Source organism: Staurois parvus, unplaced genomic scaffold (genome assembly GCF_062004578.1).
Source record: "Staurois parvus isolate SC_StPar_1 unplaced genomic scaffold, SC_StPar_1.0 ptg001255l, whole genome shotgun sequence".
NCBI classification, from domain to species: domain Eukaryota; kingdom Metazoa; phylum Chordata; class Amphibia; order Anura; family Ranidae; genus Staurois; species Staurois parvus.
The window spans coordinates 1,028,490-1,055,342 of record NW_028319051.1 but is presented as its reverse complement, the minus strand read 5'-3'; the positions used below and the strand labels follow the sequence as shown (position 1 = coordinate 1,055,342).

The window sequence follows — 26,853 nt, the reverse complement described above, 5'->3', positions numbered from 1 at the left end:
TGTTTGTTCTGGTTTGTTCAGGGTTTCCCAGACTTGGAGCTTGATTGCTTCCACCTGCCTCTGGAAGAAGCTATCGGAACATAGGGAGGGAGATTCAAATAGAAATGACCAGCCTGAATATTTATCATGGTCTGGCCAGTCCCTGGAGAGGAGTGCCCAGAAGGTGGCTGGGGAGGTGATAAATATTCTGAAGCTCCAGGAGGGTTCCTAACTTTAAGGGGGGGGGGCATCTGCCCCTCCCAGATAGCCTGTGCACTGGGTAACTGTTCTTGAGGCCTCAGCAGTGTCAGGGCTGAGGGCCTGAATTGATCTTACTGAGGCGCTGAATGTAGGACTTCACTACGAAGGATTGGGTTTGGCGAAGGATTGTCTCCCTCACTGGACCATGTCTGGAGGAAGCTGGGAGGTGGCATCTGTCCTGGGTACATGTGAATAATGACCCTGAAGTGCCAGAATTTGCTTGGACAGAGACAGTTCTCACAGGGTCTCAGGGTACTGGTCATTCCCCGTCCATGCCATAACCCCTCTCCTGTGTAAAAGTTTGCAGGCAACACATTTCAAAAAGACAAATGAATGCATGGATTATATAAATCCTATATAATAATAATGGATTGGTGCCTGTGCCTCTGCACTATTAGGAAAGAACCAGCTATTATCAGCGGCCCCTACGGGCAAGGCCGGTGCTTCCACTAGGTCAGGGGTGGGCAACTGTGGCCCTCCAGCTGTTGGTGAACTACAAGTCTCATCATGCCTCTGCCTTTGGGGGTCATGCTTGTAACTGTCAGTTTTGCAATGCCTCATGGGACTTGTAGTTCTACAACAGCTGGAGGGCCACAGTTGCCCACCCCTGCACTAGGCAAACTAGGCACTGCCTGGGGCACACTGCCACCTAGGGGCACCTGGATGCAGCACAGGCTGTAACTCTCTGTGTGGGATGCCACCATGTCATGAATGATCCTTCAGCTGAGAAGAGTGGCGGCAGAGGGGAGGAAGATGCAGGGTGTCTGGGGCCAGTGTAGTAGCTGAGCTGCAGCTCCTTCCAGTGTTCCTCTCAGACTCAGTCTCTTACTGCTGATCATTGTGGAGTTCCAGCCCTTCTCTTCCCATTCATCAGCTGAGGTGGAGCTGTGCCTGTGGAGGAAGGTAATGTCTGACTCTGATGTCTCCTACCTGTGTGAATGTGACCCGGCCGGCCAGCCATCCATCACATGTGCAATGTGTCAGTGAGTGATAACATCATCACGGTCCCACAGCAGGGGCGGACTGACCATTTTGAAACTCGGGCATTGCCCGATGGCCCAGGGTCAGTAGGGGGCCCCATGAGATGCACCTGGTACCTTTTTCATAGGCTTTTTTGTGTTTGGGCAAGGACACAGGGGCCCCATGAGTTGTCACTCCGCCCCTGCTCTAACCCTTACTGTTACTCTAACATTTTATCCTAACCTTCATCCGAATACATAACAACAATAACCCTTCCAAGTGACCCTCCTGAACCCTACAGCTGTGCATACACTATTAGATCCAACATGTCTCCATCCACGCTATACCGTGCGGATGCATGAATCCTCTTGCTGGGCTATTACAGTCTGACAGCCATCGGCACTGGCTGTCAGAATGCCTAAACAGAAGCTGCATCTGATTGGATGCAGCAGTGTTAAAACGTCCAGTGTGCATGAAGCCTAGGCCTACTTTCACGCAAAAATGCCTAAAAAATGCATGGGTGTTTTTTCTGCATTTTTACTGTGTTTTTTCCACGTGTTTTAAGAACATGAGACTTAAAACTGCATCAAAACCGCTTTTCAGAGGCGTTTTTCAGGTGTTTTCTATTGATTTCAATAGGAAGAGGTGTTTTTGGGGCCCCAAACATGCCCCAAAGATGCTGCAAGCAGGAGTTTTTACACCTTTAAGTTCCTAACAGGGGCGGACTCACCATTGGGGAACTTGGGCACTGCCCGAGGGCCGGGGTCAGTATGGGGCCCCATGAGATATCCCTGGTACCTTTAATAGACTTTTTTGGGTGTGGTTTGAGTGTGGGTAAGAACACAGGGGGCCCCATGATCCCCTATTGCCCGGGGGCCCCATGAGTTGTCAGCCCACCCCTGGTTCCTAACCGTCCATGTTTGTCACTGAGGCCGAGTGCATTTTATTGATAGAATTACTCATCAGAACTAATAAATATCAAATGCTGCTCATAAAACATACATCAATGTGCTAATAAAGGTCAATAGAAGCAATGGGACCTAAGTGACATAAAACAGCGTGCGCTGGTCAGATAATCAATGCACAATGGCAGCTTTGCCTCAAGGGACAGGAGAGATCAAGGGCTCTGCCATGGCTGTCAGCTTTGCATTATTGATCAACTACCATTTAGGCTAGGTTTACACATAGGCAGGTTGCGTTTGAGCCGTTTCTGCATTGCGTTTTGCGTTTTTGCACCTGCCTTTTTTCCGCATTTTTAAATCGTTTTGCTTTTTTAAAAATTTTTTAAATTTTCTTGTTGCTAGGCAGATTTAAAATACAAAACGCTGTAAAAACGCATAAAAAACGCAATGCATGCCTTTTTGCAGCGTTTCCATTGAAGTCTATAGAACCAAAAATGCTACTTTTTGCGGTCAAAAAAGTCCCTGACCCTTTCCAAAAAAACGCACCAGGTGAAAGCATGTGATGTAAACATGTCCCATAGGAAATCATGTTACATGGACTGTACTGCATTTCTGCAAAACGCTGTGGAAAATGCTTAGGTGTGAACCTAGGGTGATATTACGGCCCCCTTCTCTGTTACAGCCTCTAGGTGTCACTGTTTCCATTGCCATGGCATACATGCAGAGCTCTAGGCATGGGCTAAACTATAGAACAGATGCAACAGTGCCATCTATAGGTGAAATTGCATAATACACTCTGTTTAAAAAAACTAAAGCACAATAGACGCGAATGCAAAACTCACTATATGCCATAAAAAAAAATCACTAATGATCAGCTGCTGTTCAGCAGTGATCATTGAAAAAGCAAAGTATTTTCATAGTACTCTTATCTTAAAAAAAAAAGTAGCTATTTAAGTTTACTGTTGCTCTTGCATATCATTGTAAACCTGGGTTCTGTGGAGCTCTGGGATTCCTCCTGAAGGTGTTAGGGGTCCCACCCCCACCCCGTCTTTTTTGAGACTTTTTGTTTGAATTTCATCCCATAAGTGAGTCACAGAAACGGCCGATTTTCATGTGACCATCGAATTTGAGTGATCAGGCATGTTGGAAATTTTTTGAATCATTGATGGGAGAATCATGCGAGAATATAAACAAAAAAGTAATGAGCGTGAGCTGTGACCTGGAAAAAAAAGAAAAATCTTGGCCACCAAAATTCTTTTCTGTAGCAAGATGAGATGAAATTGAAGGCTTCGTTGGTTGAATTTCAAAATCAATGGTGGTGCCATCGGGTTACAAAACGCACAAAATTTCAGATTTTCTAAAGCAAATGTGTTCGGCATTTTACCCATGTATGGCCTGCACAGGGGCAGACTGACCATTTGGAAACTCGGGCACCGCCTAAGGGCCCGGGGTCAGTAGGGGGCCCCATGAGATGCCCCTGGTACCTTTTTCATAGGCTTTTTTGAGTTTGGGCAAGGACACAGGGGCCCCATGATCCTCTATTGCCGGGGGGCCCCATGAGTTGTCAGTCTGCCCCTGGGCCTGCATTAGAGCCGGTGGGGACAGATGCTGCATCCACCTAGGTAAGTATAACTGGGGAAAAAGCCCTAGTTCTCTTTCATGCTGGCCATACATATATCAATTTTTTATGTTTCCTGCTGAATAAAATGAAATTTGATCCGTGGATGGTCCTGGCAGCATAACCCTGCTCAGCAAACTTTGATCTGAAGATTTAAGGGGCCAATGTCTGCATCCAATCAGTTGCAGTCACTTTTTGCGTATTCTGAGAGCAGCATGTACTGGCTGCCAGAATACAATAGCTAGCAGTTGGAGAGTCATCCATCTGCTCTTTAGCTTTGATAGAAGAGTCTGTTTTAGTTGGTTGAATGAAAGAAATCTATGCATGTATGGCCAGCTTAGATGGATATGTAAATTTAAAGCGGAACTATACTGATCTGTTCTGCAACACTGCGACAGGGGCGGACTGACAACTCATGGGGCCCCCGGGCAATAGGGGATCATGGGGCCCCTGTGTTCTTGCCCAAACTCAAAAAAGCCTATGAAAAAGCTACCAGGGGCATCTCATGGGGCCCCCTACTGACCCCGGGCCCTCAGGCAGTGCCCGAGTTTCTAAATGGTCAGTCCGCCCCTGGTCCTGGAGGACCACTCCTGCTGCTGACATCTTTAGCCCAGTGGCTTCCAGGTATTGATCCCTGGCTGTTTCCATTCACTGGGCCTCGATGGCGTCACTCCTGTACATGTGTGAGAGTTCATTCATCCTACTATTGCCGAAATTCTTACAGTGTGGACAGGTAAGTAACTTCAATGCAAAGGAGACATAGGATGTATCTTCTGCATTAAAAATCCTGCCTGTTCACATTTTAAAAAATATTTTAGGTAAAGTTTCAAATTAAAGCAGAACTAAGCCCTTCGATTTAACAATTTCAAAAAACAATTACATTCTTGGCATGCTGGGAATACTAACTGTCCCATTTGCTTGTTCTGTCAAACAAACTGTCAAACCATCAAATTGTTGGTGTCATAGCTGATCACATGTGCAGCACCATGGCAGTTGCAGATCAAACAGAGGCCAAGATGGCAGCTTCATTGGTTGAAAAGAATAAGGGGGTTTAGTTAGGCTACGTTCACACTGAGGAGTTTTTGAAGCGTTGTTGCGTTAAAAAAAGCGCCTGAAAAGCTCAAGAAAAATGCTTCCCTGTGTATGTGAATGTATATCTATGTATATTTTCACACTGAGGTGTTGCGCTTGCAGTGCGGTGTAAAAACTCCAGCTTGCAGCATCTTTGGGGCATGTTTGGGGAGTTAAAAAAACGCCCCAAAAATGCCTCTTCCCATTGAAATCAATGGAAAACACTTGAAAATCGCCTGAAAAGCGCCTCTGGGAAGTGTTTTTAAGTCACGTGTCCTTTAAAAACACTCAGAAAAGTGCGGCAAAAAAAACACCTATGCGTTTTTGCTGTGTTTTTGCGGCGGATCAGTGTGAAAGTAGCCTACGGACAAACAAATCAACTCCAACTGAAACTTTTTAGGAAGTCACAGCAACAATTATTATCGTTTCTTCTGGAAAACCCAATGGATCAAAGCTGACAGTTGTAAGCACCCCTGGTAGTGTTATACGGTTTAGCCCAACCCCTGGAACTGTCACTTTAGCTGGACAGTTTGGTGGGCATTTAAATGTGGAGGAAAATGTAAATAAAAGCATATGAATTAAAAAATAAGGAATTCATACAGTATTTTGAATATTTTCATTGCAGATATTTCCACATATGCACAGTTACTAGAATATACACTGCTCAAAAAAATGAAAGGAACACTTTGAAAACACATCAGATCTCAATGGGGAAAGATCTCCTGCTGGATCTCTATACTGATATGGACGGGTAATGTGTTAGGAACATAAGGATTCCCCATCGTCTGATGGAAATGAAAATGATCAACCTACAGAGGACTGAATTCAAAGACATCCCGAAAATCAAAGTGAAAAATGATGCAGCAGGCGAGTCCATCTTGCTGAAACTTCATTGGAGCAACTCAGAATGGTCCTCAGTGGTTTGTATGCATGCCTGACAACGTTGGGGCATACTCCTAATGAGACGACGGATGGTGTCCTGGGGGATTTCCTCCCAGATCTGGACCAGGGCATCACTGAGCTCCTGGACAGTCTGAGGAGCAACCTGGTGGCATCAGAAGGATCGAAACATGATATCCCAGAGGTGTTCTATTGGATTTAGGTCAGGCAAGCATGGGGGCCATTCAATGGTATCAATTCCTTCATCCTCCCGGAACTGCCTGGATACTCTCGACCACATGAGGCCGGGCATTGTCACACACCAGGAGAAACTCAGGACCCACTGCACCAGCGTAGGGTCTGACAATGGGACCACGTATTTCATCCCGATACCTAATGGCAGTCAGGGTGCCATTGTCTAGCCTGTAGAGGTCTGTGTGTCCCTCCATGGATATGCCTCCCCAGACCATCACCGACCCACCACCAAAATGGTCATGCTGAAAGATGTTACAGGCAGCATAACATTCTCCATGGCTTCTCCAGACCCTTTCACATCTGTCACATGTGCTCAGGGTGAACCTGCTCTCATCTGTGAAAAGCACAGGGTGCCAGTGGTGGATCTGCCAATTCTGATGTTCAATGGCAAATGCCAGTCAAGCTCTATGGTGCCAGGCAATTAGCACAGGGCCCACTAGAGGATGTCGGGCCCTCAGACCACCCTCATGAAGTCTGTTTCTGATTGTTTGGTCAAAGACATTCACACCAGTGGCCTGCTGGAGGTCATTTTGTAGGGCTCTGGCAGTGCTCATCCTGTTCCTCCTTTCACAAAGGAGCAGATACCGGTCCTGCTAATGGGTTAAGGACCTTCTACGGCCCTGTCCAGCTCTCTTAGAGTAACTGCCTGTCTTCTGGAATCTCCTCCATTCCCTTGAGACTGTGCTGGGAGACACAGCAAACCTTCTGGCAATGGCATGTATTGATGTATAATCCTGGAGGAGTTGGACTGGCTGTGCAACCTCTGTAGGGTCCAGGTATCACCTCATGCTACCAGTAGTGACACTGACCCTAGCCAAATGCAAAACTAATGAAAAACAGCCAGAAAAGATGAGTAGCTAGTGGCCTCCACATGTAAACCCATTCCTGTTTTGGGGGTCATCTCATTGTTGCTCATCTAGTGCACCTGTTGTTAATTTCATTAACACCAAAGCAGCTGAAACTGATTAACAACCCCCTCTGCTACTTACTGACCAGATCCATATCCCAGGAGTTTCATTGACTTGATGCTAGACTCTGATTAAAAAGTGTTCCTTTAATTTTTTTGAGCAGTGTATTATTTCTTGCTATAGAGCCAGTGAGCAAACCCAGAGAAAGTCACTGCTTTTCTGTTGGCACCTTTCCTTCCTACATTCCAAAACAAAAATTATTAATAAAAAATAATAATTTTTCCCACGCAGCACCCAGAACTATCATTCATGCACTTGCCCCTCACCCACGAGAATGGCGATCAGCACTCCTGTCACCCTCTGCTCTTTAACCTCAGAGATTCGCGGCCTCTCTCCCGGCGCTGTTTTACTCATCAGGGTCAGGGCATTGACATGAGTGACGGAGCGCACCGTGGTCGCCGTCAGCCAAGGTAATCCGAAAAGGGCGCAGAGCCCGCCTAGAGAGCCAATGAGGAGCAGATCTAGGTGAAAGCCGCTGCCTTTCTTTAGGCACCTTTCCTTCCGACTGACAATCAGGCTGAAAAATAATCAAGAAATTCGAATTATTATCACTAGCAGTAGTAGTGGAAGCAGGACAGAAGTAGAATTCACAGAACATTTCAGCTTGTGTGGAACAGATTCCATTGTTATTTTAATTGTTATTAGCAGCAGTAGTAGTGGATACCATGCTAATAATACCACCATCATTGTCATCGTTGGCATGTCCACTTTGATTTGGTGATCACATGGCTTTGTTGATAAACAAAACCCATGTGACCACACGCACTCAGCATGGTGGTGTAGCTTCCCAGCATCTTCCAAACACCAAAATAGCTGTTTTGGGAGGGAATAATTTTTAAATTTAAATATACATTTTAAAACTGGTGTATGTGGTAAAGGCAGAAGGTCTTTTACCTTACTCATCCCCAATCTCGATCCAATGCTGTGCCTGAGAGCAGCAGCTCTCTCTCTTCTCTTCCACCTTAATGGACATGGAGGCAGCAGAGGGAGCCATTGGCTACTGCTGCTGTCAAACACAGACTGTGAGAAGCGGGCAGGGGGCGAGGCTGACCGGCTCTGCGTGTGTCTATGGACACACAGTGCCCAGCTCAGGATCAAGCCTGCATTAGTCAAGTGATCTGCAGTGCGGGGAACAAAGCAATCATGCCTGGTGCAGAGGGAAGGAGCATCTTTTCTCTCTGATATCGTTGGTGTACAGTGGAGGAGCAGTGCTTTTTTGGTGGAGCCGTGATCATTTTCTGCCATCTAGTGGATTTATTCTGCCTTGCTCTGTATCATCGTGTGGACCTTCATTGACTAAGGGAATACATCTACCCTCCCCATGCTGATGACTACTTTATGAACTCCATCCTTCCTACACTGCACTATTAATGTGCACTTCTGGTTAGTGTGCATTGTTACCCTAGGTCACCACAGTTGGGACTTTTTTTGATCACTTTTTATTGTGTCACATTTATTTAATTTCTAGCGCTGCACTTTTATTTTATTAAGCCTGCATTAGTGCTCCCATAGCAAGCAGTCAAGGAGTCAAGATGCATTGGTAGGGTACTCCAGAAGAGGAGCATCAAGGCTGCTCCATGCAAAACCACTGCAAAGAGGTAAGCATGACATGAGTGCTATTTTAACCCCTTGGCGCCGGCGCCTCCCGGCCCTTTAAGGGTTTCAGAAGCCGGGAGGTGGGTGAGGTTTAGAGTCATGTGATCGCCGTCACGGCGATCACATGATCGGGAAAGCTCCTGATCGAAAGAGGAGATCAGGACCTTTCCGTGAGTACCGGACATGTGTGCTCTCAGCACATTATATTGTAAAGCGCTGCACAAACTGTCGGCGCTATATAAATCCTGTATAATAATAATATGTTCTTTTTTAATAGAACGCAAATGTGCAGCCGCTCGGCATCTAGGCCCAGACACCGGGAGACCGCACATTTGCGTTCGGCCAGCATGAAGAGGTTAAAATAAAAGCCTTTACAATCACTTTTGGGTCCATGCACATTGGGCATAAAAAATGCAATTTATATTGGTGTTTTGCACTTTCTCTTCAGCCTGTAGAAGCAGCTCTACATTAGCCTCAGTGTCCCTTGCAAGAGTATTTTCAGAAAAGCATTTAGAGGCAGAAAAAAACTCTTCGAATTTAGGTTTTTGAGAGCAGAAAAAACGCTTAACGCTCATAAACAATCAGGACTTTAGCAGCATTCAGCGTTTTCAAGTGTACATTGAAAAATGAGCAGAAGGGAATGTTTTGGGGAAAAAATGCTTATAAAAGCAAATGTCCATAAACGCTCATAAACAATCAGGACTTTAGCAGCATTCTGCGTTTTTATATGTACATTCAAAAATGAGCAGAAGGGAATGTTTTGGGGAAAAAAATGCTTATAAAAGCAAATGTCCATAAACGCTCATAAACGTTTGTGCAATACGAGCCACTATGAGCATTCTGGCATTTTTTGCTACCTCTGGTGTGCATGGACCCTAAAGCTGAACTTCAGGCATACTTTTATTAAAGTGAATCCCTCAATAGCCACAAAGGATATAAATCAACTTTGTGTGCGCCAAATGTCTTTGCAAACACAATTAGTATCCTGGAAAGGTAGCAGTGACATTATCACTCTGCTAACATAGCCTGTGCAAAGAGAAGAGCTGTGGGAGGGACTCAGCAGGCTCCACCCACTTCAGGCACCCTGCAGAAAACTACAGGAGGAGGCGGAGACAAGACCAGTCACTCTGTACAAGGGTAGAAAGCAGCAGTGGCAGGTCTTTATTACAGGGAGCTCCTGCAAGGACAGAGTTACACACTGGATTACTGCACAGATCTGGAAGAAATACACAAAGCACACCAAGATTCAAGGAATAAAATACATGACTCTTGTATTCAGACAATATTTGATTATCCCAGAGTTTAGCTTTAAAAAAAGTGAATACAGGTTTGTGGAGTATATAAATCTTCAGCATCATCCTACTTACGTAGTGATCTGAGTCTCCATGAAGATGAGAATGAACACCAGAAGAGCCGGGATAGCTGAAGCAAACATCATCCAAAGTGGAAATGGACTGGATGTCCCCATGGGGTGGATAAACCACCCACGTTTTCCGGGAGAGGTGACGGACAGGCCTGAAGGAACATTCAACTTCTAGAACAAGAGAACAGGTATATCGTTTTTTGCTTTCTAAATAAAAAAGAGCAGCAAATACAGCAGTGTTACTGTCAGCAACCAATCCAGGTTTAACTTTCCTTCTCTAAGTAGTAGAAACCAAAATTTGGTTGTCTGCTATAGGTGGCCACCAGTTTTCATAAATAAGCCCCATGAACAGAGCTGAATGGCTGCTATAGTCATGCTAAAGTCAGTTTTAATTGCCCCTTATGCACAGCCCAGCTCATGGAAACCTCAGGAGAGAAGAAGTGCATGCAGAGAAATCTAAAAATTGCTTTTTGTTTTGTTTAGCCTTTCCCACGACACACCAAGCAAATAATTACAAAAAAAAACAAATAATCTTTGGGAACATCTGTAATTTTGTTTTTAATTTTCTTGGCTGACCAAATGAAAATTCTCTTTAAACTCGGGTTCACACTGATGCGGTGCGGAATTTGCAGCGTTTTCTGTGCAAATTGTGCGCCGCATCAGAATCGCACCCCATTCATGCGAACCGCTGCGGGTGTGTATGTTAAGTTAACAACACCCTGAAAGAGGTCCGCAAAATGTGGTGCGATGTGCAGAATCGGATCGCATAGGTGTGAATACCCATGCAATCCAATTCCAGTGTGGATCAAAAAAAGGGTCCTGCAAGTGTGGTATGATTAGAGCCATACAAAATGTATGGCTGCAATCGCACCGCACACAAATTGCATGTGATTTGCACAGGAATGTAGTGCGGTTCTTGTGCGAATCACATGCAATGCACCGCATATATGTGAACCCAGGCTAAGGGCCCATTTTTATTATTATTATACAGGATTTATATAGTGCCAACAGTTTGCTCAGCGCTTTACATTATGGTGGGAGACAATACAGTCACAATACAATTCAATACAAGAGGGATTCGAGGGCCCTGCTCCTTGGAGTTTACAATCTAGGAGGGAGGGGGATAGTGGAACAAAAGGTAATAACTGTGGGGGATGGAGTGGTTGGAAGAGTAGAGGATTCCAGTATTAGCTGAGGGCAGGATAGGCTTATCTGAAGAGATAGGTTTTCAGAGATCACCTAAAGATGAGCAGCGTAGGCGATAGTCTGATAGATTGGGGTAGGGAGTTCCAGAGGATGGGGGAAGCCCTGGAGAAATCCTGGAGACGAGCATGGGAGGAGGAGACAAGGGAGCTAGAGAGCAGGAGGTCTTGTGAGGAGCGGAGAGTACTGTTTGGGTGATATTTGGAGACAATATCGGTGATGTACTTTGGGGCAGAGTTATGAACGGCTTTATACGCTTTTATTTACACAAGTATGTTGCAACTGTACTGCAAAATGTAACAAGCATCCCACTTGGAAGAAAAATATAATTGAAATATATTTTTTAAATATTCTTCCCAAATATATTGACATATATTTGAAATACTACAATTCTGGTCATATTCAATATATTTCAAAATATATTTCACTATACTGTATATATTTATATATTTTTTAGATATATTTCAAATATATCTTTCTTCCATGTAGGATTGCTGCATTACAAGGCCATTCATTTTGATTAGTAATGTGTTGTATTGCCAAAAACGGTGCACTCCCAAATTTTAGTGCGTTAGCAGCCCATTCATTTTAATGGTCTGCCTTAACCTCCTTAGCAGTATTCCCGAGTGTAGCTCGGGGTAAAATTTCTATACCAAGAGCGGTAACCCCGAGCTACACTCGGGCTTACCATGCGGCGTTGCTCAGGGGGTCCCTGCAGCACTTACTTTGTCCTTCGCTCCCGGGACGTGTCCCCTGCAGCGTCCCCGGCCATCTCCTCCGGCCGATGCCGCCATACGGCTTCCGTGTTCCGGTCCCTGTGACGTCGGGACGTACGGACGCCGGAACCGGCAGGAAATTTGAAATTTTTAAAAAATGTAATTTTTGCTGTCATTGCTGTTTCAGTGCATTTCACATATATTTTGTCCCGAGTGCTTTGTCCTGTGCCCTGCCTGCATTTTGACTGTTCTTTCTGCCTGGAAACTTAGAAAGTCCATGGCGTCCAAAAAGCGTCCCTTTAGGTCAAAAGCGGTTTTAGACCGGCTAGAGAACAGCGATAGTAAATCAGAACCACTTGCAGAATTGAGTGATAATGATTCGTGGGGGAAATTCGTCATCAGACACTGAAAACGATTTTGCGACTTTGCTCAGCGATGTGCGAACTTGCCTCTGTATTTCATATTTCAGTGTTTTTGGTTTGATTATATTATTGAATTAAATTTATTATTACATTATTATTTTTTATGATTATTTATTAAATTATAATTTATGATTTCGTGTTTCAAATTTTATCCTATCCGGAATGTTTACTAGACTCTTGTTCGGACAGATTTCAGTGAGTTATTCCTAAAAATTACAGCCTACAACAAAAAACGACATATTTCCATGCAAAAAAATGGTACCGCTTTCAGCACAAAAAATCGGAAACAATCATACTGTCAGGGAGGTTAAAGCAACGGACATTAAAACATGCATATTAGCTCACCATAAAATTGTAAATGGCCACTAAAGAATTTAAAAGACATACCTGCGTGTAGGTGTCAGTTATTGTGTAATCAATTAGGACCATAACTAGGATAGATATCGGAATCCCAAAATCTCCAATCACTCGTCGGGCCTAAGCAAAGAAAGAGAGAGAGACCATCTAACAGCTGGGATATGAAGAGGACCTGTATGCAGCTTTGTCACCAACCCTCCATCTCACCTTTCCTCCAAGGAACCGGCTGTTCTTAAACTTGCGCAAGAAAAAGGCGATGAGGAAAGTTCCTGACATCAGGATAAGGGAGAGTAAAGCGGTGTTCGGTTGCATCCGGGGACCTAGGGCAGCTGAAGCCCGACCTCCAGAAGGGTATGTCCTGAGCAATGGGTGGTCTGCAAACACCTAGGGCAACAAAAGTCAATTCTAAACATGAACATTTCCTGTCCTTTCCATCAGAAATACTATATGAGCCTAAAATATCAATTGCTTCCTATATTCTTTAATAAGATGGTATGGTACCACTCAGGGGCGGACTGACAACTCATGGGGCCCCCGGGCAATAGGGGATCATGGGGCCCCTGTGTCCTTGCCCAAACTCAAAAAAGCCTATGAAAAAGGTTCCAGGGGTATCTCATGGGGCCCCCTACTGACCCCAGGCCCTCGGGCAGTGCCCGAGTTTCCAAATGGTCAGTCCGCCCCTGGTACTATTTCTTTATTTCAGATACTTGTACAGTATAGTGCTGTCAATTTACGCAGAGCTTTACATATATATTGTACATTCACATCAGTCCCTAACCCTCAAGGGGCGTACAATCTAAGGTCCCTAATCTTCCAGGCGCCCCCTACTGACCCCGGGCCCTCGGCAGTGCCCAAGTTTCCAAATGGTCAGTCTGCCCCTGGTACCACTAACGGCTACAGGTTGATTTATAATTTATTATATATTAGAGTGGTAGTTTAAAGAGAATCGGACAGGACTGGATTTATGCAGGAATCAGAATATTTTAAGCACCTAAAGATTTTGAATGGAAGAGATACATCCGAAAAATATTCAATAATGTTTCTAAGATGCATCCCTTACATTCTGCTCCTCTCAACCTGCCTCCACTCTCCCATCCACTAATACCGGCTGTCAAAATTACAGCTGGGAATTGCTTTGTATTACACAGCAGGAGTGACTGTCAACATGCAGCTGTTCCTGTGTAAGGCTCCATGTACATTGCAGCTGATAAACTCACGTTCAGGAGCTCTTCTGCGTTTTTGTCAGCAGCCCCTGAACTCTCCCTAATGTTCTCCTGTGTGTCCATGTACACTATGTCATTTACAGTCGTTTACAGGCAGTTGAGTTTACAGTCGTTTTTTTGAGCGCACCAAATTTGCGTTCAGGAGTAGATTTTATCAGCGTTTCAAGCACCAAATGCTTGTAAACACGTGTAAACGAAGCTAACCGCGTTTATAAGTGTTTGCGTTTGGAAATGTTTTTTAATTCTTCCATTTCCAGATGCTGTCCAGAGCCTTTTTTCATCATGAAAAATGCATGCAAAGCGTTTTCCCGGTACTCAAATCAACCCGGTACACCAGACTTTGAGGTTTCGCATGAAAAAAAATATGTTATACACCGCTGCAATAATTTCTGCACAGAAATGAGCTGGAACATCCAAACACCACAAAAAAAATAAGACAGCTAATCTCAACAAATTCTGCTCTCTCTCTATTTTTCTCAAAATGTCTAAAATAGTTAATTGTTAACTGTTTTTTTAAAGCATTCTGGGCATTTTGGAAGGTCTCCTGAGGCTTCTAAATGCAAAAGCTCATAAAGGTGCATAAACACGGTATGCAAACGCAGCTAAACAGGCTTTTTATAACCTACATTTTCCTGCAGTCAGTTTCCATTGTTCAGAAGTGTACATGGAGCCTAAAATGACACTTGCACAAAGTCTGCAAATCTCATTGAGTAAATATAGTGTGATAACGGATTGTTTCATTGTATTGACTTCCATATGTAGATCAAAGGCATGGCCTTTGATCTGCATCAGTTAAAGAAACTTTACAAGTAAATAAAAAGAGAAAGGGGGGGGGGGGGCAGGCGTTTAATTAAATATGTTCCTAAGTTAAGAAGACCTTCAGCCTCCAAATCATGTAAAGCTTTCTGCAGTTCTGCCCCCACCCCTCCCAGTAATGAAAGTATGAATCTGTGCCTTTTTTCTTACAATGCCAGATCCAGCAAGACAATGCTGGATCTTCTGGTTTGTTAAATATCCGAATCAAAGACAACCCTTGATAACAGATAAGTGGGGATTTAAAAAAATTATAGAGGAGAAAGGGAAGTTCCTCTTTAACCTCTTATCAACACTTAGTTTCGGTAACACCCCTAATTAACTCCCCCCTCCCTTTCTCCCCCTGGTTTTTTTCTGCTGATTATTTTAGTCCTGTTTTTCACCCTTAATATTTTTTTGCGTTGTATTCCTTTTGTTTGTTACCAGGGGCAGACTGACCATTTGGAAACTCGGGCACTGCCCGAGGGCCCGGGGTCAGTAGGGGGCCCCATGAGATTCCCTGGTACCTTTTTCATAGGCTTTTTGAGTTTGGGCAAGGACACAGGGGCCCCATGATCCCCTACTGCCCGGGGGCCCCATGAGTTGTCAGTCCGCCCCTGGTTGTTACTTATTTCAGTGTTGCATAAAAATAAAATGCAAAAGTTGAAAAAAATGTCTTTGGTCTGAGTGGTTAAAGAAGAAATCCAGCAAAATTGTTTTCCCTTGAGTATTTATTTCAGGTACTTATATAGCGCTTTACATATATATTGTACATTCACATCAGTCCCTAACCCTCAAGGGGCGTACAATCTAAGGTCCCTAACTCACATTCATACATACACATACTAGGGACAATTTAGACAGGAGCCAATTAACCTACTAGCATGTATTTGGAGTGTGGGAGGAAACCGAAGTAACCCTACACAGGCACAGGGAGAACATGCAATCTCTGTCCGCCGTCCATTTACGCAGCGCTTTACATAAATATTGTACATTTACATCAGTCCCAAACCAAGGGGCATACAATCTAAGGTCCCTAACTCACATTCAGATACAAGGGCCAATTTAGACAGGATCCAATTAACCTACCAGCATGTCTTTGAAGTGTGGGAGGAAACCGGAGTACCCAGAGGAAACCCACGCAGGCACAGGGAGAGCATGCAAACTCCAGGCAGGTGGTGTCGTGGTTGGGATTTGAACCAACAACCCTAGTACTGCCAGGCAGAAGTGCTAACCATTTAGCCACTGTGCTGCCCATATAGAAGGATTTCAGGTTTTTACAGCTTTCTCTCCTTCACTTTTAAACCCAGCAGTCATCGGGACAGAAAGTGTAAATAAATTTCCCCCAAGACAGCAATAAAAACTTGAAAGAGGTTCTAGCCCTTATACACTCCCAGAAAAAAAGGTTCTGTCTGGGCTCCTGCTGGGGACCTCTGTTTTTGCTTCTTGGCACAGGTTGCACTAGTAGCCACAGGTGGAAGTCTGGGGAAATCTTCTAAATGGGGCGTTATACCCATTCCCCTATTTAACCAAAATGTAAAAAACATTTTAAGCTAGAATTCTACCTTTATTAATATAACAATACAGTCTTCCTTATTAAAGCCTATATCCCCTTATTTAGCTTTAGCTGCTTTACCAGAGCCTGACTCTTCAGTAAGAATGTTGGGGTCAGAGGTCATATCACGTTTGACTACTGTTGCCTGCCAATTGCTTGACCGTAAAAATTTGGAAACAGTGAGACTGATTAACTAAAGGAGTTGAAAACGGTCACTCAAAAAAGAGTGAAGAGTTAATTTGATTATTAATTATTAGTATTAATTAGTAAGTGAAAAGCAAATTCCTGTTTTTTTCTGTCTCGTCTGCACAAAATTGGATAATCAAAGTAAATTTTCACTTTTTTTTTCTTTTTTTGAGCAAGCGTTCTCAACTCCTTGAGGAAATCAGCCTTGGTCATGTGGGATCAGACCTTTCAAAGGCCAATAACTTTAATACCCCCAGGGGACCCCTGATCTTCAGATTACATCTCTCTTGGGGAAGCTATATTTTTCACTAAATGAAGTTACATTATTCCAGACTAAAAAGATTACTGAACACTTACTCTATACAGCTTGTAGAAGGTCTCGTTGATGAAGATGAGGGAGATAAGAAAGGCGAAGATCTCCTGGGTGAATGGTGAGATGTAACGCACCAAGAAACTCCCCTCGGCGGCCACCATAACCAGAACAAACAGGACCAGCCAAAAGCCGATCCAAACCCTGCCGGTCAGGTACTCGATGTCCTGCGCCTGGCAAAACTAGCAGAGGGAACACAGGTTAGACATCTAGATGGAGGACCCCAACTGCTAAGGACATACAGCACATATAAAAATAATTCTAACAGTCTACTAGGGACACCAGGTGGGTAAGTGGTTTAGAGGCCTGTTTGGTGGTGTTGAATAATATTAATTCTACTATCTAATTTTTCACTTCATCTTTTTATAAAATGAATACATTGTCACTGCCAGAAACATGCTAGAACACGGGTGTCAAACTGGCGGCCCTCCAGCTGTTTCCAAACTCAAGTCCCATGATGCATTGCAAGATTGACAGTTACAAGCATGACTCCCAAAGGCAGGGGCATAATGGGACTTGTAGTTTTGCAACAGCTGGACACCCCTGGGCCAGAACAATATTTACACAGATAAATACATCTAACAAGGACCTTAAACAGCCAATGTTACCCTGGTGTAGCTTATATGTTTAGGTCTTCCAATTTTAACAGATTGTTACTGTTGATAAAGCAAGCTGTTATGATACATATGATGGTCTATGAAGGTTCTCACTTATCCAGTTCATGGAATAGCTGGTAGTAGTTGGACACATTCAGCTGGACTTGTTCTGTAACGTTGAAGATGTTTCGTAGCTATTCCAAGCCACTTCTTCGGTTCTAATGAGTGTCTGGAAAATACACCAGCATATACAGTCAGGTCCATAAATATTGGGACATCGACACAACTCTAACATTTTTGGCTCTATACACCACCACAATGGATTTGAAATGAAACAAACAAGATGTGCTTTAACTGCAGACTGTCAGCTTTAATTTGAGGTTATTTACATCCAAATCAGCTGAACGGTGTAGGAATTACAACAGTTTGCATATGTGCCTCCCACTTGTTAAGCGACCAAAAGTAATGGGACAATTGGCTTCTCAGCTGTTCCATGGCCAGGTGTGTGTTATTCCCTCATTATCCCAATTACAATGAGCAGATAAAAGGTCCCGAGTTCATTTCAAGTGTGCTATTTGCATTTGGAATCTGTTGCTGTCAACTCTCAAGATGAGATCCAAAAAGCTGTCACTATCAGTGAAGCAAGCCATCATTAGGCTGAAAAAACAAAACAAACCCATCAGAGAGATAGCAAAAACATTAGGCGTGGCCAAAACAACTGTTTGGAACATTTTTAAAAAGAAGGAACGCACCGGTGAGCTCAGCAACACCAAAAGATCCGGAAGACCACAGAAAACAACTGTGGTGGATGACCGAAGAATTCTTTCCCTGGTGAAGAAAACACCCTTCACAACAGTTGGCCAGATCAAGAACACTCTCCAGGAGGTAGGTGTATGTGTGTCAAAGTCAACAATCAAGAGAAGACTTCACCAGAGTGAATACAGAGGGTTCACAACAAGATGTAAACCAAAAACCTCAAAAACAGGAAGGCCAGATTAGAGTTTGCCAAACGACATCTAAAAAAGCCTTCACAGTTCTGGAACAACATCCTATGGACAGATGAGACCGAGATCAACTTGTACCAGAGTGCTGGGAAGAGAAGAGTATGGAGAAGGAAAGGAACTGCTCATGATCCTAAGCATACCACCTCATCAGTGAAGCATGGTGGTGGTAGTGTCATGGCGTGGGCATGTATGGCTGCCAATGGAACTGGTTCTCTTGTATTTATTGATGATGTGTCTGCTGACAAAAGCAGCAGGATGAATTCTGAAGTGTTTCGGGCAATATTATCTGCTCATATTCAGCCAAATTGCTTCAGAACTCATTGGACGCCGCTTCACAGTGCAGATGGACAATGACCCAAAGCATACTGCAAAAGCAACCAAAGAGTTTTTTAAGGGAAAGAAGTGGAATGTTATGCAATGGCCAAGTCAATCACCTGACCTGAATCCGATTGAGCATGCATTTCACTTGCTGAAGACAAAACTGAAGGGAAAATGCCCCAAGAACAAGCAGGAACTGAAGACAGTTGCAGTAGAGGCCTGGCAGAGCATCACCAGGGATGAAACCCAGCGTCTGGTGATGTCTATGCGTTCCAGACTTCAGGCTGTAATTGACTGCAAAGGATTTGCAACCAAGTATTAAAAAGTGAAAGTTTGATTTATGATTATTGTTATGTCCCATTACTTTTGGTCCCTTAACAAGTGGGAGGCACATGTGCAAACTGTTATTCCTACACCGTTCACCTGATTTGGATGTAAATACCCTCAAATTAAAGCCGACAGTCTGCAGTTAAAGCACATCTTGTTTGTTTCATTTCAAATCCATTATGGTGGTGTATAGAGCCAAAAATGTTAGAATTGTGTCAATGTCCCAATATTTATGGACCTGACTGTATATATATATCCAGACAAGTAGCACAGACACTCTAATCCAATCACCATGGAATGTGTCAAGGCAGATATTGATTGTCCAAGAACAGGATGGGAAATGTAGAAGTTGTTGAACCATCCTTTGGTGTGAAGAAGTGACTTGGATGAGCCAAGAAATTACTTCAACATTACATAACCAGTCCAGTTGCATGTGACTAACTATTACTAGCGAAGGATGGTCCAAATGTATGATTCATTTAGTCTTTCCTTGTTTCATTCATGATTACTACTTTGGCATGTATGTCAGACACATCCTTTTTGAAGACACATCGGTTTGGTGATCATGGAGATGGTGCGGTGCTAGTACTAGCTGATGGGTGAAAAACAATCACTGTGTACAGAGTTTGAGCAAAAACTCTCCAGAATATGAACATTTTCTATATTTTCCAACAAGAAAGTTCTCAATGGCTTTATAGACACCTAGCAAAATTTACGGTCCTTGTCACTTGCTTGGTTCTTTAAAATAGAGCCTACAAATTAGCAACAAAGCAAGGTTTAGTCCACAGTTTTCAGTGTTTTAAGAAAAAACTTGTCATCTACAACCTTATTTCAGCTAGATATTGATGATATGGAGAAGTCTTGAATAATCCTATTTTTCTGCCAAGGTCACCAAACTTTTGGATCTTCTCTCATACTCTAGATTTTCTGTCACTCTGCTTTCCAGAATGATATAACAAGGCCCAAATCTTGGCATTCTAAAAAATATCTGCTACATTTATACCATTAAACAAGCTTTATGCTTTTGGAGTATGTTTATTCACACCTTAAAAAAGGCCTCTTCAAACACAAGAAGTGGACCGGAAAATCCAATGATGAGCAGTGGCTGAGCAGCGAGGAGAGAGAAGAGGACACCCAGTACCGAGGTAGAGACTATCAACTCCGACACCCCCATCAGTCCTTGTGTCTTCTCCCCTGAAAATACCAGGAAAGAACATGTTGCCACCAGCCTTTTCCAGGTAAAGTCAATTTGTAAGCCTAACCACAATGATAAAGATTAACAAGTATTTTGCCATGTGACCTGCTTATGATATAAGCAACTGTTTCTGTCTATACAAATATATGGAGAATGTGGGTGCCTGCAGTAACATTATGTTGGCCACCATAGTACAATAGAAACAGCAAGGCCTAAAGTAGAGCTAAATTCAATAACTCAAAAATTTGTAAAAGCTTTAACATGTTATAGTTGAAATTCCTGGTATGGCAGTATTTACTGTACATAGTTGTTGCATTAGTCCAGCTTGGACCAATGTAAGTATATATGTTCGATATCTGTGGGATTGCCTTAGAAGCTGGAAATCACTGTAGTAGGCACCGCCACTGCAGTGATCTCCTTTAGCGTCTGGGTCTCATGCCAAACAGCTCTCTTCTGCATTGTGAATACAGGATATGGTCTAAGACAACAGACAACATGCTACAGAAGATGGTCTAAGACAACAGACATACTATAGGAAATGGGCCAAGACAACAGACATGTTACAGGACATGGTCCAAGACAACCGGCATGCTACAGGAGATGGTCCAAGACAACCGGTATGCTACAGGAGATGATCCAAGACAACCGGCATGCTACAGGAGATGGTCCAAGACAACAGGCATGTCACAGGAGATGGTCAAAGACAACAGACATGCTACAGGAGATGGTCAAAGACAACAGACATGTTACAGAAGATGGTCCAAGACAAAAGACAGGCTACAGAAGATGGTCAAAGACAACAGACATGCTACAGGAGATGGTCCAAGACAAAAGACAGACTACAGGAGATGGTCCAAGACAACCGGCATGCTACAGGAGATGGTCCAAGACAACAAGCATGCCACAGGAGATGGTCAAAGACAACAGACATGCTACAGGAGATGGTCAAAGACAACATACATGTTACAGGAGATGGTCCAAGACAAAAGACAGGCTACAGAAGATGGTCAAAGACAACAGACATGCTACAGGAGATGGTCCAAGACAAAAGACAGACTACAGGAGATGGTCAAAGACAACAGGAGATAATTAGAGACAACAATTAGAGACAACAAACCTGCTAAAAGAGATGGTCAGACACCACAAACATGCAACAAGAGATGGTCAGAGACTTGCTATTAGCAGTTGTTGGAGTCTGGGTTGTAGGTGAAATTGTAAACCTTAACTGGATGATTTAGTTTGCTAAAGTGTTGTGTTATAAACAATCTCCTTTTATTTTTTTAAATACTTGTTTCTAAACTTTTTTTTATCCTTTATTACATCTCAGTGCTGCTTATCTCACATAGGCTTTTTGCAGCCACTTCCTGTCTACATGCATGCCAGCAATGACTGCATGGCATTTCCTAGGACTAGTTTCCTAATGGTGACAACAGTGGGCCATACCTGCATAATATGTGTTGAAACAACCAACTATAGTCTTCATCTGATGCCCATGTGATAGAATGACAACATGTTAAGATACAGGAGCAGGTTGTTGTCACCCTATGACAGGAACTGCCGATCCAAAGACCTTCATGGCAGGAACTTTAGTTTTTTTTAATTGAAATATTGAGCATCACTTCTAATCTAATTTCTTTACAAATTTGGGCCAATTTGTATTCTGCTACATATCTTTGGTTAAAAAAAAATCCCAATAGACATATATTGATTGGTTTGCGCAAAAGTTATCACAATCTATGGCACATATACTGGAATTGTTTATTTATTTATTTTATACTAGTAATGGCGGCGATCAGAGACTTATAGCGGGACTGCGACATTGCAGCAGACAATTTGACACTAACTGGCAATTTGTGGTAACCAGTGACACTAATACAGTGATCAGTGCTGAAAATATACATTGTCGCTATATTAATGACACTGGTTGGGAAGCAGTTTAACATCTAGGGCAATGCAAGAGTGTGTGCCTAGCCGGTGTTTATATGCATACTATGTGGTGTTTTTACTAAGGGATGTGCTGGATTTTATTCCCTGCTTTGCAGGGAAACAAAATCCAGCACATCGCCACTGACAGAACACAGCTCTGCCTTGTTTACATAGGCAGAGCTCTGTTCTGTCTCTCTCCTCGCCGATCAGCGGGTGCTGGTGGTTATCCATTGGCTGGCACTCGCTGATCGGCTCCTGCTGTGACTAATCTCAGCAGAAGCGGCGCGCGCCTAACCAAGAAGAGCAGAGTCATGTATATATACATGATTCTGCACACAGTAATGCTGCTTTAGGGTGGTCGATAAATGGATATATAAAAAGGAAGTGTGTTCAGATATCAGTTATTTTGTAGGTACCTAGAAGACCTCCAAAGGTAATGGCTGGAGACAGAGCAGCAAAGTAGATAAAGAGAGCTGCCGCCAGACATTGGCTATTGAGACCGTCCTTGATGTCGCTCCAGTACTTCACATACCGCCGACGAATATCATGCACCAGGCCGCCAAACAAAAACCCTGAGCGTTCCAGGGGGTCTAATTCACTTTCCTGATCATCATCATCTTCTGGCTTCATGACATCTCTCTCTTTGTCTGGAAAAAAAGACAACACTTTGATTAAAGTGTTTGAAAGAACAATGGCCAATGCAATGTCATTTTGGTGTCGTGGGTAACCAGTGGTGTATTTCATTTTTGTGCTGCCCTAGGCAACAAAAAAAAATTGGACACCCCCCTGGACAACTGAACACCCTCCATAAGCCAATGCCTGTTACTACTCCTGTCAGCATTGAGTTCAGGGGTCAAGATTAAGTAAAGTGCAAAGATCAGGGATCAGGATTAAGTAAACTACAGAGTTCAAGGGTCAGGATTAGGTAACGCACAGAGTACAGGGGTGAAGATTTCAGAGGTCAGGATTAAGTAATGCACACAGTTCAGGGTCAGGATTTTAGAGGTCAGGCTTAAGTGACGCACAGAGTTCAGGGGTTAGAATTAAGTGACACACAGAGTTCAGGGGTCAGGAGTTCAGATGTCAGGACTAAGTATTGCACAGAGTTCAGGGTCAGGATTTTAGAGGTCAGTCTTAAGTGATGCACATGGTTCAGGGGTCAGAATTAAGTAACAGAAAGAGTTCAGGGGTCAGGATTAAGTAATGCATACAGTTCGGGTCAGGATTAAGTAACGCACAAAGTTCAGAGGTCAGGATTAAGTGACACACAGAGTTCAGGGGTTAGGATTAAGTGACACACAGAGTTTAAGGGGTCAGGATTAAGTAACACAAAGAGTTCACGGGTCAGGATTTCAGAGGTCAGGATTATGTAACGCACAGAGTTCACGGGGTCAGAATTAAGCGACACACAGAGTTCAGGGCTCAGGATTAAGTGATGCACAGAGTTCAGGGCTCAGGATTAAGTGATGCACAGAGTTCAGGGGTCAGGATTAAGTAATGCACAGAGTGCATGGGGTCAGGATTAAGTAACACACAGAGTTCAGGGGTCAAGATTATGTAATGCACAGAGTTCAGGGGTCAGGATTAAGTAACACACAGAGTTCAGGGGTCAGGATTACATAACGCACAGAGTTCAGGGGGTCAGAATTAAGTGACACACAGAGTTCAGGGGTCAGGATGAAGTGATGCACAGAGTTCAGGGGTCAGGATTAAGTGTCTCACAGAGTTCAGTCGTCAGGATTAAGTGACTCACAGAGTGCAGGGGTCAGGATTAAGTAACGCACAGAGTTCAGGGGTCAGGATTACGTAACGCACAGAGTTCAGGGGTCAGGACTAAGTGACGCACAGAGTTCAGGGGTCAGGATTAAGTAATGCACAGAGTTCAGGGGGTCAGAATTAAGTGACACACAGAGTTCAGGGGTCAGAATTAAGAGTTCTGGAATCATGCAGTTACACACAGATTGTGTTTGTCCCCATCCCAGGGCCCAGCACTGTTCCAGTAGCCGGGTAGGCTGTAATGTTCATTTCGTCGGTAGAGCGCTCTGCACATGAGTTTCCATTCACGCTGCCACACAAGCATAGACCACTCCAGCCGTGCAAACATGAAGCTAAAATGGGGTAAACTTTCTTAAATAGATAAAAGCATGCTGGGAGTGGGAAGGGTTGTAATTGGCTGGCCAATGACTTTATTGTTTGCCAATCACCAAATCTCCATTTCTTACAGTGTTTGTACTTTGCAGAGACATGGCTCAGGAAAGTCACTGTCTTCTTACACACCAAAGGACTGGAGAAAACATTGTCATTCATATTGCCTGTGGATGGTGCCAAGTTAGCAGGTGACTATACTGGCCAGGCAGACTGAGGCTGATTTACTAAGGCTAGGATCACACTCATGGGCTGGTTTTGGGTGCAGAAATCGCACTCATTCACGCATCTGCAACCACCCACAGCCGAATTGCGCTGCTCTTGAAAGACGCGCAGGCTGCCATTCATTCTGAATGGCACTCCTCTGCATCTCAGCCCGCAGCACGATTAGAAAAACCTGCAGCATAGTTAAAAAGACCATGCAGTTTACCTGCGGCCATGTTTTCAGAACAGTGCAGACACTTTTTTTGTGCAGAAACGAGAGCACAGCAGCCCATTCAAATGAATGGGCTTCCATGCCCGAGGAAACATGGTCCGCACAGCCCACAGTAGTATGACCCAAGCCTAAAACTAGTGCACACAGAATATGGTGCAACTGTGCATGATAACCAATCAGTTTCTATCTTCAGCTTGTTCAGTGAAGCTTTGAAAATAAAACCTGGAAGCTGATTGGTTACTATACACAGTTTTAGTAAATCTCTCCCATTAGGTCTAGGGAGGTATATTAATGCACAAAGCAGCATTCAACAAAGAACATCACATTTTAACAGGTTTTCAACAAAAATTGTACCAACAGATTGTAACATGTGTGGTGAGGTTTGGAAAGAGAAAATGGGCTAAAGCCTTTATCAGGGTCCTCGTGAAGGAGATCTCCGCCTCACTTTCTGTCACGAGTGTTAGAACAGAAAAGAAATGGAATTCTCCTTTGGGGACAAAGCATCACAAATCTAGCAAAAAAAATCTCCAGTGTGGCTACAGACAGCATTACAAATCTAACAGCAGTTCTAACACTTTCCTACTCTATCCATCTATTATTATTATTATTATATTATTATACAGTATTCATATGGCGCCAAAGGGTATGCTCAGCGCTGTACAGTAGCAAGGGGGACAGAACATGAGACAAGACAGTAACAATACACTACACGAGGGGATCGAGGGCTCTGCTCTTTCGAGTTTACAATCTAGGAGGGAGGGGAAGGTGGCACAGGAGGAGATGGCTGTGGGGGATGGAGTGGTGGGTGGAGTGGAGGAGGTTAGTTGTTAGGTGAGGTCGGGTGTTAGGTGAGGTTGGGGTAGGCATCCCTGAAGAGGAGGGTTTTCAGGGTGCACCTGAAGGTGAGGAGGGTAGGTGACAGTCTGATGGATTGGGGTAGGGAGTTCCAGAGGATGGGGGAAGTCCTGGAGAAGTCCTGCAATCGGGCGTGGGAGGAGGAGACCAGGGAGCTAGAGAGTAGGAGGTCCTGTGAGGAGCGGAGGGCACGGGTAGGGTAGTATCTGGGTATCAGGTCGGTTAAAGCTAAAATAAATAATGTGGCTTGAACTGGGTTGTTATATTTAATAATCGTTAATTTTTGATTATAAATAATTCCAGTATACCCGAAAATCTATATAAAATTCAAGACAAGTTGGGTGGCTACCATGAACGTTAAAGTTTGAAACCATCCACAGATTACCTCTACGATGGTTGTATGTATGGCTGACCTTTTGCTTTGGGCGTGGTGTTCTCCCTTGCAGAACGTCGATGTTCACGCTCCCTCCTCTTCCTCAGTAAGTCTTTCTGGAAGGTGGCGATGGTGCGCAGCAGATCCTTCCCCTGAACCTCACATGGAGGAAGCACCATACTACAATCCAGAAACTCATTAATGGCATTAAGAAGGTCTTGACGTTCCGCAGCCATATATGCAGCTTCATGGAAAACCTGGAAGAGGCAGGAAGAACCTTCATAATTACGTCAGAGTTAACGGTTTATAGACGTTCTGATGCCCCATCATGGCGTTGTTGGGATAAGTTAGGTAGAATAGTCACTATTATCGAAGTATCTTACTTGAAGTGTCTTTAAAAGTGGAATACATGGAGAATAAATGTACACATAAAGTTAAATTCCAGGTATGGCCATTTTTACATAGCTACATTGGTCAAGCTTGGACCAATGGAAGTATGTGCCATACCTGTGTGATCCCCATGGAAGCTGGAAATCACTCTAGTAGACACCGCTACTACAGTGATCACCACCAGCTTCCAGTACTTGTACCGAGCAACTGCCCTGCTGCATTGTAAAGTCGCTCACTTGGCACAGGCACCATTTAGGGAACACTTTGCATTTTCTCAATGAATACAAAGTGTTTTCCGACTGTATGAAATGGAGAGACGAGACGGTGACGCCAAAATTTTCATCACATTTTTATTGTTCTGTAGTATGCTGACATATAAGAGTGGTTTTGAGTCACTACTCCTTGTTTACATACTGTATGTGATTTAGTATCTCCCTCAGTCCTCTCCTCCTTTTTAGTGCTAGTTAGTTCTATCCCAGCTAGATCCTCCCTGTTTCGTCAAAGGTTCCCTCCATCAGTGTTACTACTTTACAGATACAAGGTTTAGGAAAGCCATTGTCTTCTTACACTGCAAAGGACTGGTAAAACATCCTCTGTATTGAAATTAACTGA

At 43.7% G+C, this 26,853-nt stretch overlaps 1 protein-coding gene across 3 annotated transcripts in view; it reads right to left on the bottom strand.

The window, feature by feature from the left end:
* SLC4A3 (solute carrier family 4 member 3) overlaps window positions 1–26,853 on the bottom strand; it is a 68,077-nt gene that overhangs the window by 7,862 nt on the left and 33,362 nt on the right. The window contains exons 8-16 of one of the 3 annotated variants that reach the window (XM_089660636.1): window positions 25,892–26,108; window positions 24,746–24,751; window positions 22,459–22,689; window positions 19,967–20,115; window positions 16,664–16,858; window positions 12,758–12,934; window positions 12,581–12,670; window positions 9,857–10,023; window positions 7,160–7,410 (exon numbers count right to left, since the gene is read on the bottom strand). In XM_089660636.1, the coding sequence (XP_089516762.1) occupies window positions 7,160–7,410; window positions 9,857–10,023; window positions 12,581–12,670; window positions 12,758–12,934; window positions 16,664–16,858; window positions 19,967–20,115; window positions 22,459–22,689; window positions 24,746–24,751; window positions 25,892–26,108 (1,483 nt within the window). Of the gene's footprint in view, window positions 1–7,159; window positions 7,411–9,856; window positions 10,024–12,580; window positions 12,671–12,757; window positions 12,935–16,663; window positions 16,859–19,966; window positions 20,116–22,458; window positions 22,708–24,745; window positions 24,752–25,869; window positions 26,109–26,853 lie in introns of all 3 variants that reach the window. The other 2 variants (XM_089660635.1, XM_089660634.1) reach the window with 2 other exon arrangements.